At 36.1% G+C, this 13,462-nt stretch overlaps 1 protein-coding gene across 1 annotated transcript in view; it reads right to left on the bottom strand.

Annotated features, from left to right (window-relative positions):
• Positions 1–13,462, bottom strand: part of RYR2 (ryanodine receptor 2) — a 663,784-nt gene that overhangs the window by 104,100 nt on the left and 546,222 nt on the right. Inside the window, exons 65-70 of the mRNA XM_058669392.1 lie at positions 9,399–9,637; positions 7,996–8,077; positions 6,342–6,472; positions 2,074–2,394; positions 654–894; positions 182–269 (exon numbers count right to left, since the gene is read on the bottom strand). Coding sequence (XP_058525375.1) covers positions 182–269; positions 654–894; positions 2,074–2,394; positions 6,342–6,472; positions 7,996–8,077; positions 9,399–9,637 — 1,102 coding nt within the window. The remainder of the gene's footprint in view (positions 1–181; positions 270–653; positions 895–2,073; positions 2,395–6,341; positions 6,473–7,995; positions 8,078–9,398; positions 9,638–13,462) is intronic.

Genomic DNA, 13,462 nt, shown 5'->3' with positions numbered 1-13,462 from the left:
CACAAAACTCAAAATTCCCTCAAATTTTGTAGTGGAACCTATTAATTCTCTTTCTCTTTCCCTCTCTCCATTGTTAAATCTAGTAGATGCATTTGAAAAAAAAACTGTCACAGAGGTTTACTGAAGGGACTGGTTAACATTTAATAATAAACAAACACAGTGTCAATAGTCTCCTCCTTACATGGGATTTTGACCAGTAGATAAATACTTCGGCCACCATGCGGAATAACTCCTCTGCTTCAGGGGTGGGTTCCTTCAGCCACTTGGCCCTGGATCACATAATAAATAAAATGCATCCTTGATTATGTTTTAAAGTTAATTTAAAGAAAATTACCCTCCCAAAGTTACACTTGTTTATCACAGAGCTCATCATGGTTCGTGTACAGAAAAATTTAAAAATTAAAACAGCCTAACAATTAAACTGCCAGCATTTATTAGCAAAGGGCAGACTCTTTCAGAATGAGATTTCCAATTTTAACTTTCAGATGCTCAATGAAAATTAGCTCATCTACAAACAGGTAGCTACATTATTATAACCATCAACAAGCTCATGGTCAAGTAGTTGGTGACTGAGACCATCCAATAGGAACCTATGAGCCAAGAAAGGCTGTGAGTGAATTAGAAAGATTATTAGCAACTTGTAAAAACTGTACCTGTTATAGTCTACAAATCTAATTAGGAGAGGATAGAAAGCGTAGAGATCTCTGGCCAGGGTGGTGAACTCATCTAGAATGAGCAGCTCAGCCTCCGACATATCCCCCCTGGCCTCAGCTTTCAAGTGGTCTTCCTCAGATACCACCATGGCTGCCTTTTTCTTGAGTTTCTCCATTAGGGGCAAAAAATGGGTTTTCAAGAGCTGAGGTTTCACTTTATTTATAATAGGCTGGGAAAACACTGTTTGAAGACAGACATTAGCATTCTGCTTAGTATAAACATTCATTAAAATGAGGATATGGTACAATTACAATTAAACCAAATTCAAGGCACCCGCCCCACCAACATAAGTCTTCCTTAAGAACAGAGCCCATTCCTTAGTCATCTTTCTTGCCCAAAATCTAACTGCATAGTTGCTGTTCTGTAATGATTATTGAATTGAATTTTATGTGCTTACTATGTTTGAAAACAGCTTTAGAATAGAAACAAAAAGACTGTAATTTATTTTGGAAATCAATTGTCTCACACAAAGAAGTAATTCCTAAACAGAAATGGTTCCCTTAACCCTTTAATAAGTGAGAAATATCCACTGCTTAATGAGACTATAGTTATCTCGTTTTAAGGTTCCACATTTTTGGCCTAATTAAATTGGAAGATTATATCTGATATTCCACTCATTTAATAATAGCCACAGTTATTCGTAAATCTCTAAACATGAATAGGTCATTTTTAAAAGAATTTTTCTTCCTGAACAAGGAGAAATGCATAGAATGAAAAGTTCAAATCAACCATATTTACCAATCCAAAATACTAAGACACTGTGTACTGCTTTGGAGTTTCAGAAATAGACAAATTCACAAACATTCATATTATTCTGAATTCATGAATTTTTTTTTCATCTTCCAAAGTAAGCAAATTTTTTTCAAGGAACACAACACTGCTGTGTTTAAAGATGGTACAGCACTATGGTCTATTTTTTGGATAGATTTCATTATTTTCAGTATAGAAAACAATGATAAGCAAACTCAAACATAAATATCTGAATCATCTTTTGATCAATCCCACAGTTCCTCATAGAACTGCTATGAGTGTTTGAAATTTCAGTTTAATTTTTGCCTGTTTATAGAACCACTGCTTACTGATTTTCATGAACAATTATTTATTTTGTATATTGATTAATCTTATAGACATGGTAAGGTCAGGAAAAATTTACTTAAAATAGAAATTAAATGACAAGGAAAGCTACTGTATACTGATGATACCTGTATTTTTGAAAGAATAACATGACATATAGATAGCTAATATTTTCAGCAAAAAAACAGTATTAACAGATGTTATGATACAATAAGTGTAGTCTGTTGAGTCTTCTGAATTTTTGGAAATACAATGCATTTACAGGGTTCATTTTTCAATTCTTACCTGCCAATCGCTTCATCCAGGCTCCCTCATCAATCCCCAAATTATTATAAATGATTTTCAGGATATTGCCTAGCAGTGTGTTCATGTGCTCTGAGTTGAGGGCTGTGCAGCACATCCCAGCCCTGCCGGGATTGCTCTCAGGACCCTGCTCCCACCAACGGGACATGTAGCTACACAGCATGGGCAGAATGACTTCCATCACATGTGGCATTTGATTGTAGCGGATGCCAGACTCAGCCAACTCCACAATCTCTTCCATGAGTTTCTCCAGGGATGGTATATTTGAACACACATCTTCTACATTAGTTGGTAAATTAAGAGCTGAAAAATAATACACAAAATAATATCATTATTTAAAGTACTACTATGATATGATACAGGTTATTTCCACTGTTTAAAAAAAAAAAAAACTGATTTTGAAAACTCAGCAAGCTCCAGCATTCCTTTAACTTCCTTCTCTTTCCTCACAATTATCCAAAAGTGTTTTTTCCCGACAGTACACACAATAGTCATGCCTGGGGTTACTCCAGGCCACAGATTTTGGGGGGTCTTTCCCACTAGTCTACTGTACTCAAACTCTGGCCACAGGGAAAATCACAAGATTTGTGGTATGACCTTGGAGTACCTATATTAGGACTAGACCTCCTCAGTTGCTGAGTCTGTGCAGTGGACAGCATGCCCAGGATGCACACAGAGGACGTGACAGCAAGCTCATCTAGCGCAGCAGGGGACATCAGCTGCCTCACCACAGGAATGAAAGCAGAACAAGCTGCACAACTCTTTTGTTCTAGCAAGTGTCTGTGCGGATGAACTAAGATGGACTTTGCAAACCATTATACCTTGGAAAATTTTTCTCAACCTTGGATCAGTGAAAACAACATGTCTCAGAACTACCAAAATCACGCAAGTATCACCCTCAGAACATTCTTCTCCACATCAGGGTCTCTAGGATAACATCAAATGACCATCCCCTATCCCTGGGTGCTGAAGTTGTTTGACAGCAAGGAGCATCCCCCACCTTTTCTGCCCACCTCTTCTGCAAATACAGGGGGAAAAAAATTGGAAACATTTGCCTTTTCTCCTTCCTCCATACCTCAACCTTCCTTACCCTAATCAGTGGCCCACATGAGCATATATGCTTCTCAGCTACGTAAACAACATTAAAAATAAAATAATAAAAAAAACTGGCCAATTCTGACTTTTTCAAAAGACACTAGAATTTAACAGATCCATATGTATACTTTTCCAAGCTACTTTTTCAGTATGTACTGAGTAAGGACAAGATTATCTACTCAGTGACCCAGACTAGAAAGCTGTGAGAATGTCTAAGATATCATGCTGCCTCATCCCCACCTGACATAAGTTTACCTTTAGGACAAATCAAAGCCAAATCTCTACATGGTATTTACTGTACACAAGGGGGTCTCACTCTGTTATCTTGGCTCTGAATTAACATAACCATTTTAAGTTAATGATTCACAACAATTTAGTCTTTTTTAGCACTTTCAGGATAATTTTAAAACAAAATATTTTCATATTACTCCATGTCTGAAGCCAGAAAAATCGCCCACTCGGCACTGTCATGGTCCCTATACCTTTCCAACTAATAAAGCCTGCATCCCCTCCTCCTGGTCTTCTCTCCTCACTTGCTCTTTTCTCTCTTGGAAGTATTTCCAACTATTTCAAAATACTTGAAGATTCTCCTAATACAATAAAGTTTCATTCAGTAATGTAAGATTTACCCTCATCTTTGTCAAGTCTTTTCAAATGTCCTCAGATCATATTGCTTTTCTGTGTCCTCAGAGGGATTTATTCTGAATTTTATTACCTATGTTTATCTATTCTCCTCCATCCATTGCAACAGCAAGAACTCTTTTGGGAAAATAATCAACTCTTGTTTATTTCTGTGTTATATCTCCTTCACTCAGCAGAGGACAAGTCACGATATTATTTACTGGACAATGACTCTAAAGTGAATGAGCTTATTACATTTAATTCCATTACCTTGTGAAAATTATGTATTTTTGAAAAACAAGAAAGCAAATTATCTGCTTTCTATATTTTCTTATCTATAATGTGTAAATCTGCCTGATTCTTGAAGTATAGGACATGTTTTAACCAATCAAAAAGCCTTATTTAGTCAGACAAGTTTTTATATGTTTACATACGAGATTAATAATTCACAATTTTGAGTAAATGCTTGCAAATATATTATGAAAATAGTTGTAATTTGTCCAATTCATGTTATTATGAATAACAAATTATACATATTGCTAAACCACATTCAACATGATTTTCTTTGGCTTCATCTGATATATTAACTCAGAATTACAAAACAGGTAAATTAAATTATCAAATCTACTAAAAATCTTTTTTTTTAAGATTTATTATTATTGGAAAGCCGGATATACAGAGAGGAGGAGAGACAGAGAGGAAGATCTTCCATCTGATGTTTCACTCCCCAAGTGAGCTGCAACAGGCCGGTGTGCGCCAATCTGAAGCCGGGAACCAGGAACCTCTTCCGGGTCTCCCACACGGGTGCAGGGTCCCAAAGCTTTGGGCCATCCTCTCCTGCTTTCCCAGGCCACAAACAGGGAGCTGGATGGGAAGTGGAGCTGCCGGGATTTGAACCGGCGTCCATATGGGATCCCCGGGTGTTCAAGGCGAGGACTTTAGCTGCTAGGCCACGCTGCCGGGCCCAAAAATCTTTACTTGATAAATATTATATTAAAGTCTATATCACCAGTAGCTCATATAAAAACATAAGTTATTCTGAGAAATAACTCCATTAACAGGGATGTGTATATACAAGAAGCAAAAATACTCCTTGTTCAAGTTTTAAGAACACGCTGTGCCACTGGAAAATAAGTTTCAATACATTTTATCAAACTTAGAAAAAACAAAAAAAGGAAAAAAATTTCAACCAATGGGCATTTGTAAAACTGCATGCTCCTAGGACTAAACTTTGATTACTTTAAAGTATTGGTCATAACAATGAGACACATCCAGTTTATCTGTTAACTCAATTCAAATTATAATTCTAGCATGTTTTCAATATTCAGTCAATAAAATTACCAGCAATAGCTCTAAAAGCTTTCATAATCCAGATTGCGAAGCAATGAACCTTCTACTCCTAAAAGAATCAGAACTTTCCAATTTGCTTGTAACACTAGGCATGATTATGAATACAAAGACATCCAATGTATATACACACACGTATATATTAGGAATGTTCATGCTAGGGAAAGCTGCAAGTTTGAATTACTAACCTGTTTTAGGTTTATATATTTTTAAGTTTGCTAAATGATAAAAACCAAAGCAAACTGAATAGCACATCAAATAAAACTGTTCTAGTAAAGTGCAGGCCCCGGTCTCCCAAGGATTAACTCCACAGCTTAGCTTGTTTCTCAGAGCATAACAGGATTGGCAATTTTGGCCTGATACATCTAGCCACTGGCTTAACTGCAAGTTCCTGCTTCCTGTTTGTCAAGTTATCTGCCAAGGGATTGGATAAACATGGGGAGGAACTCAAGGGATTTAGGGTGGCCACTAGAGGATTGGATAAACACTGGGAGGAACTCAAGGGATTTAGGGTGGCCACTAGAGGATTGGATAAACACTGGGAGGAACTCAAGGGATTTAGGGTGGCCACTACTGGGAGGAACTCGAAGGATTTAGGGTGGCCACTTGAGGACTGGATAAACACTGGGAGGAGCTAGGCAGAGTATAAAAGAAAGCCTGGAGTTTCAATAAAAATCAATCTATCATCGATCGGCATTCTGTGTACTGCGTGTTGTCTTGTGTTGGCCCTGCGTATTGTCTTTTGTGTAACCCTAGTCCCTCCACTCGGCTCGGGGTACGTGGCGACGCGGGCGTTGCCAACAGTAAAGCACACTCATCTGGTTAACAAAGAATAATAAAGCATCCAAAACCACCAACATAATAAAAAAGAGTACCTTAATCTTGCTGACTTTAAGAGATAATGGGATCGGAAATCAGGGTGGTATTTTCTCCATATTTGCTGAGCAGTTTTTTCATTTTTGATACTGTTCGCTAGTCTCTCTTAACCGAGAAACTAAACAAATTCTCATCCAGAAATATTAAGAGAATAGAATATAATTTCCTTCCTCCACACAAAATATAATACCAAATAATTACCCTTTAGAATAAAAAGCATTGCTGCTACTAGGAACAGCTTTTGAACATATTTCTATACACCACTGAACCTTAACTTCATATGTTGCACACTGCACATGCTTCTACATTACCTGCTCTCTCACGGGAAGACTTAGTATTGTAGATAGAATAAATATTATGTTTGTCAAGATGAGTTTCCAAAAAGGCTACAGGAAAGGCACCAGCAAAGGCAGCGAGGCATTCTCCTAATGCTGAACGTTGCCTGTAAGTAGAAAAATAATCTATTTTTTCCTCCCAAATAAGTAACCAAAGAAGTTATATTAAAATTAGCAGCTCTATCATCTAAAAGGACAATAACTGCTAATAAAATTATTCCCAAATAAAATGTCTAATTGCAAAAAATGTCAAATTCAGTCAATAGCACAATCAATGACATTATAATCCAAATAACCAGTTAACAAAAAAAATTTATACTACTTCAGATACAAATAAGAAAATCTTCTTAGTTTTCCTACAAGTTTGTACTTTTTCAAAATTTGTTTTCCATTTCCCCTTATCTTAACGCAGCCTCCTGTTTTGTTAATAAGTGGAATGACAACAAACTAAAAATAAATAAATAAAAAACTCTCAAGAAAAAGCATTAACACTAGTACATCATTTTCTGAAAATATACCATATAAAATTAGCATCAAAGTGCTATAAAGTGCTAAGACATATACAGTGATAAGACAATAACAAAACAGTTAAATTTATGAAGGCGCATTTAAGAAATATCAATATGATCAGCTGACCTAGAACAGGCTCAAGGCTTTTCCTGCCAATGACACTAATCCTTCTCTTCCATTGCTATGTGCTTAATCAAAAGTCTTCTTTGTACATTAATTTGTTTATTAAATAGAGAATACAAGGTTATTTTACACGACATTGACTTTTTAGATTATTGTATATAAATGTATTTGTTTTAAAATAACTCTTACTTTCTTGTGCCATGAAATTAAAATTTTTTAAAATTTATTTTCAGCTCATTTAAAAGACAGAACTATATATCAGTAACAATGAGACAGACAGACAGGTCAGAACCTGGAACCCAAGCTAGCTTTTCCCGTGGGTAAAAGGATGGAACTATTTGCCTCTCAGGTGTATACTTGAGCAGATTAGGGATTTCTTCTCTGAAACGAACTGAGCCACTTCGTCAAACTGCATTACAGACATTTTGTCTGAGAATGTTTAATTAATTATAGAACAAGTCATCAAGAATTAACATTTATTTGCTATTAAATATTCTATTAGTGTGTCTTTGATTTAGCCCAACCTCTTTTCAGAACTTCCCTGGCCTTCTTCTCTAGTACATAGAATCTTCTTTATGAAGTTGCCCGAGAGCTTTAATTTTTATTGAGTGGGACACCGTTTCTTATTTTACCTATCCATATCCTTTCACATGGTTAATCATTCTCTCCTAAAACTTCACTTTTATTTTTTAAAAAATCAATGCTTGTATTAATTCTTAGTTTGTGTTTTTAATTTATATTGACATGTTATACTAGCAGATTCTTTTGTAAGATTAAGCTTATAGTTAAAATTTTTGCCATCATTGCTTTATTCTTTTGTGTAACTCAATTGTCTTTATTATTTCAATTTTTATTTAGCTTAAATAATATCTAATTACTTCTAAGGAATTTAATACCTCAATTTGGTTTATTTTATAAATATGAAAAATTACTATATAAATAAATAGTTACAACTTGAAACAGGTATTTATACAATGGTAAGCTTTACAAACTTTACCTCTCCACATAAATACTCTTGCTGGTTCCCAAAGCATAAAGGCTGGTCAGGATTCTGTAACAGGACACTTGCACATCTTCCACTGGAAAAAAAAGAGAGAATCTCGCTTGAAAAGAAACAGAGAGAAAGCTTAGTCTAAAATCAAAAGATCATACCAAATGCATCATAATTACTTAATATTTTGACAAAAGAGGAACAAGTAAATTATGATGCACACATAAAACACTATTCTCAAAATCCTTTATTCTACAGAATTGGAACTGTTCTAAAACGTGCACTACCACTATTCAGAACATTCTCAGATACAATTTTGTAATTTTCCTCTATAAGGAACAATGAAAGTTATCCTAGATAATCTCAAGAAGTGTATGAACACAGGTAGTTTTTGACTGCTTGTCTGCAGGCATGCAAGGATTCCCTCTTTCACCATAACTGTTGAATGGGAATCCTGAGTAAGTAGCCTATTACTTAATGTTTAAATGACCTGCCATTGCCAGAAAAAGTAGGTCACTCAAAGTTTCCAATTTTAAAAATGAAAGATTTATTGATAATCTATTTTCTTCTATGATGTGTTTAAACTACAAGGAAATTTAAGAACTCTGAATTTTTAAATCTAACTCTGCTACTATTTCCTAATGGATGTGCCATGATTTGAATGAAGAAATAATCCTTGCTTACAGACCTTTTTCCATGTGCACACTGCACTGAAAGAAATGTTCATCTGCTGAAAATAAAAATTCGGCAACTGGTAGTTGTGACATTTACAGAATTTTACAGTGGCTTTTACAGAGGCCTGCCCATCACTCAGGCAATGTAAAATGTGATAAAAGCTTGATTTAATAGGAGAGCAGGAAGTTAGGACAGCTCCTGTGATACTGTCCCCATTCAATATCTGGCATTCAGTGGATATTTTTAAGAAACAGAATTCCAGTTTCATCATATGAAAACTGACTGAAGCCTAAAACCACATGCTACTGAGCCATCCTAAAAGGCAATTGTTGAGATGCAGACTCAGCAGTTACATACTATGGAAACAATGTGCACTGACTTAGAACCAATATGGACACATTTTATGTTGCATATCATTTGGTTCAACTGCATTAGAAAACTGACAGAAGAGGTACTACGGGTTGGGATCTGTACTTCAACAATGTAGAAGTTACAGTCCATAACCAACACCTCCCTGGTCCTCTCTCTGAACCCACGCAGTTCAACCATCATTCTATATAAGAATGACTTCTACAATTTCAGTGTCAACCTATAATGTTCTGCTTAAAAACAAAACAAAACAAAACAAAAAATCATTTTCATGTACAAGCAGTGTGTGCATAACTTAGATTTAGCTTTAACAATTCTGACTGTACTAGGCCAAGTAAGGAATTCCAAATGCTAGATTTACATACATATTAGATCTTCTCCAAACTGATGCTGGCCAATATGTTCAAACAGTGATGAAAGCATCGGCAACAGGGCCACTGTGGTGTAATTGATGATCTGAGTGACCCCTCTGGGTTGGTTCCGGGTGTGGGTGAACTGGCCCTGCTTCAGGTTCTCCATTGTCTTCTCCAGATCCTCTGCGGCGTTGTCCAGAAAGGCTCTGAGTGCACTTTTCACACTCTCCATGCCTGTCTTCATCACAGTCCTAGGGCAGATGAAATACAAAGAAAACACCGTATCATATTATGTTTATTTCTTTGGCATGGTATCCATCCAGTTAACTAAATGTTTTAAATACAGTCTGAAATGCTTTTTAAAGACAGACTTGTAGCTACAAGAATATTGCCTGGTAAACTGCTTTCTCGAGTGCATTCATAACCAACTTAACCAGGACCTTGAAGTACAAACCTGTGCTAATGCCTTGTTTTCTATCTGTACTTACGAATTTTGAGAAAATCTACTTTACAACAAATTAAGGCTCCTGCACCAGTTTAGTTAATCCCAACTCCAACAAAAAGGAGAATATTTCCTGAGGCAGCAAATATCAAAGAAATATTTAATGCCAGTGTCCTGTATTACATTCCACAAACATTTTGGGGTTTAGAGAGTGGCAAGTTAGTCTTTCTAAACTCAGTGATGGCTGAACTTGGTTGAGAAGTGATACCCTAACATTATAATTTATTTTTGATAGGAAAAAGAAGTATACTACAGTGTCTATTTTCATTTATTTCATAATGTACCATAAATAAAATCTTACACACAAGAAGGTATAATAAAAGTGAATCACAGAATATTTCTTTTAGTAGACATTCATGAATTTTATTTAGATTTATCCTGGATGCTACATGAACTAAATATATGAATTAATGGCATAAATCAACTGTCTTAAATAAATTGATTTTAATTTGGGAAGATGACTTTCTAATCAGGTTATTAATAAGACAAAGCAGACATGGGAATTAGTCTGCAAATTAACTTATCTTGCATTCACAAACATTCCTTTCTCATTTATAAAATGAAAGTGAAATATATTTTGACAATAGGATGCTGGATTCTCTGCCACTGTCCATACCTCCAATGTCAAAGGTATACAAAGGCCAAATGATGGACTTATGACTTTTCAAGAAGAACTATGTATTGTAGTAATAATGGAAGTTGGCGGTGGGAAGGGAATTTGGGGGAATAGGGGAAATCCCAGAGCCTAAAGAACTATATTATAAAAGATTAAAAAATGAAAGTGAAACGTTCATTAATCCTATAAAGCTAAATATTATGATGAATTTGAGGACATCTCCTATATCTGGAAATGCATAAAACCTGTAGAGTGGGCAATTTTCCCAATTCTCCTTCATTTGATGTAGTTACAAATTAATATTTTTGCATCACTAGCTACTTAGAAATTAAAATAACCTATGCATTTTTACAAAACAATTTAAAAATTTTTTCTGCATTATTATTATCATTTTATGATACAGTTACATAGGCTCATGGGATTTCTCTTATCCCCTCCTAAATTCCTCCCCCCACCCAGTTCCTCTATATCATTACTAATGTATAGTTGTTCATACACAGTCATATGTCCATCACTGTGGGCATGAACAATGTCAGAGAGCCAGCATCCTATTGTCAAGATATATTTAACAGTTTCATTGGGAGTCCATCTGTGTCTGGAAGTAGAGATGCACACTACATTGTATCCTCACATCTGGATATGTTAGTCTCCATTTCACAGTTACTGTATATCCCCTCAAATGAAAAGTCACAATACAAAATCAACAACAGGAAGAAAAATAGAAGTTTACAATGCCATGAAGTTGAATAACGTGTTACTAGATATGACAGTCTCCATTACACAGCTATTGTACATCCCCTGAAATGAAAAACCAACATCAGAAAGAAAAAAGAAATTAACAACACCATGAAGTTATGTAACATGCTACTGAATGATTAATGTGTCGCTGAATTAATGAAAAACAAAATCAAGAACTGTCTTGAAGTAAATGATGCGACTGTATGATCTATGAGTCATTGAAGAATTTAATCACAAAAAAGTGTTTTGAAGAGATGAAACTAACAAAAACATCAAAATCCATGTGATACAGTTTCTGCTGATTTTTCTTGGCAAAATGTATCTCTTCTAGACAACAAATAGATGGGTTTTGTTTTTTAATCCAGCCTACTAAACTGTGACATTCGATTGAGCTTAAGCCAATTGCTTTCAGGGTTAATATGTATAGGTGGTAATTTGGTCCTGTCATTTTAGCAATAGGGTTGTTCATTGGTTTAGTCTTCTGTTGTCATTTTACTGGGATGTTCTTCACATTTGCCTTTGGTTCTGTTTGGTGCTACTCCTCTTCTCCGTCAAGAGAATATCTTGAAGTATCATATGCAGGGCAGGTTTGGAAGAGGCAAATTCTTTTAACTTTTCTTTACTGTGGAAGAATTTTATTTCATTTTCAAAGAAAAAAGAAAGCTTTGTTGGATATGTTATCCTAGGACGACAATTGTTTTCTTTTAGAATCTAGAATATGTCACTCCATTCTCTTCTTGACTGTAGAGTTGCCTGTGAGTTTAATTGGCATTCCTTAATATGCCAGTTGATTTTTTTTCACGTGCACATTTAATGGTCTTTTTCTTATGTTCAGCTGAAGAGAGCTTGATGATCATGTGTTCTGGTAAAGATGGCTTTTGATCAACCCTGCTGGGACTTCTGTGTCCCTCCTGGATGTTGTTTCCCAATTCATTCTCTAGATTAGAAATATATCTGTAAAACCAGTTACTCTTTCTGTACCTTCTGGGACTCCTATAACTTTTATATTTGGCCTTTTAATAGTGTCTTTCAATCCTTGAATACTTTTTTTGGCCTAACCCAGCTCTGCTTCCAGCTTTTTGTTTGCTTCCCCCTAGTGACAGGAAATATCTTCCAATTCTGAGATTCTTTCTTCTGCTTGATTCATTCTATTTTGGAGACTCTTCTCTGTACTTTTAATTTGCTCTATTGTGTTTTTAATTTCTGATATATCAGCCTTGATTTGCTTTATTGCTATTTCTTGTGTAACATATTCCTTAAATTTTTAAACTCTTGTATGTGCTTCTCATTGTTGATCAGAAGCTTTAAAATGAGTTTTCTGAATTCTGTGTCCCCCATTTTCTTGATGTCTTCCTCAGTTTTGCTCCTTTGCAGGGGAGTTTTCAGTAATATTTATTTTGCCTTTGTCTCTTCTTTTGCTCTTGATCATTGTACTTCTGGTTATCAGATTCTTCTCCTTAGGCAGGTTTCTAAGCTGTGTCACCCACAGGTCTACAGTTTGATTTTACTTACTGCCATTAGTACACGGCTCTTTGTTTGCAGCCAATTGTGCCATTCCCTCCAGCAAGTTCCAGGTCTGGTTCTTATGTTAGATTTCCACCATGGTTGACTCTCCACCTCCTGTGCTATCGTGCTGTGGTTGCACTGTTGTCTCTTCAACCTTTCTCCCACTTCCAGTTGGAGCAGGTCCCAGGATTAAGAAGACACCAGGTGTCCTATATAGTTAGATTGTTGGTGGTGCTGATCTTGCTGGTACTTGTTAGCCGTTAGGTCTGGGTGCCACATGGACCTATTTTGACCTGTATGATGCCACAGTTGGTATTATTTTTCTGTGGGACCAGTGCAATCAACTGAACTCAGTGAGTTCTTACAAGCTCAGCACATGCGCAGTTCACTGTTGTCCCCTGCAGTCCTAAAACTTTTTCCACACCGTACAAAATGGCACCTGACATTCTCCTACTAGACTTCTTGATCTGCTGGCTGTCAGATCTGAGGGCTACCCAGACCATCTTGGGTGGAATCTGTAAAATGCTGCATTGCTGCAGTTCACTGAGTCAAAAATGAGTTCACTCCCAACTAAATTTATGCTCAGTCTTTTCCCTTGTCTTTGCCTCCTTACGCAAAATGGTGCCCAATTCGGCTCTAGGGGGCTGACTGGGCTGTGAAATCCACCCTGTTCTTGCACTACCCATCTGGGATCTGCCGCTCAGTCTCTGATCC

This window comes from Ochotona princeps, chromosome 10 (assembly GCF_030435755.1).
Source record: "Ochotona princeps isolate mOchPri1 chromosome 10, mOchPri1.hap1, whole genome shotgun sequence".
NCBI classification, from domain to species: Eukaryota; Metazoa; Chordata; class Mammalia; order Lagomorpha; family Ochotonidae; genus Ochotona; species Ochotona princeps.
This window is presented reverse-complemented; position numbering and strand designations above follow the sequence as displayed.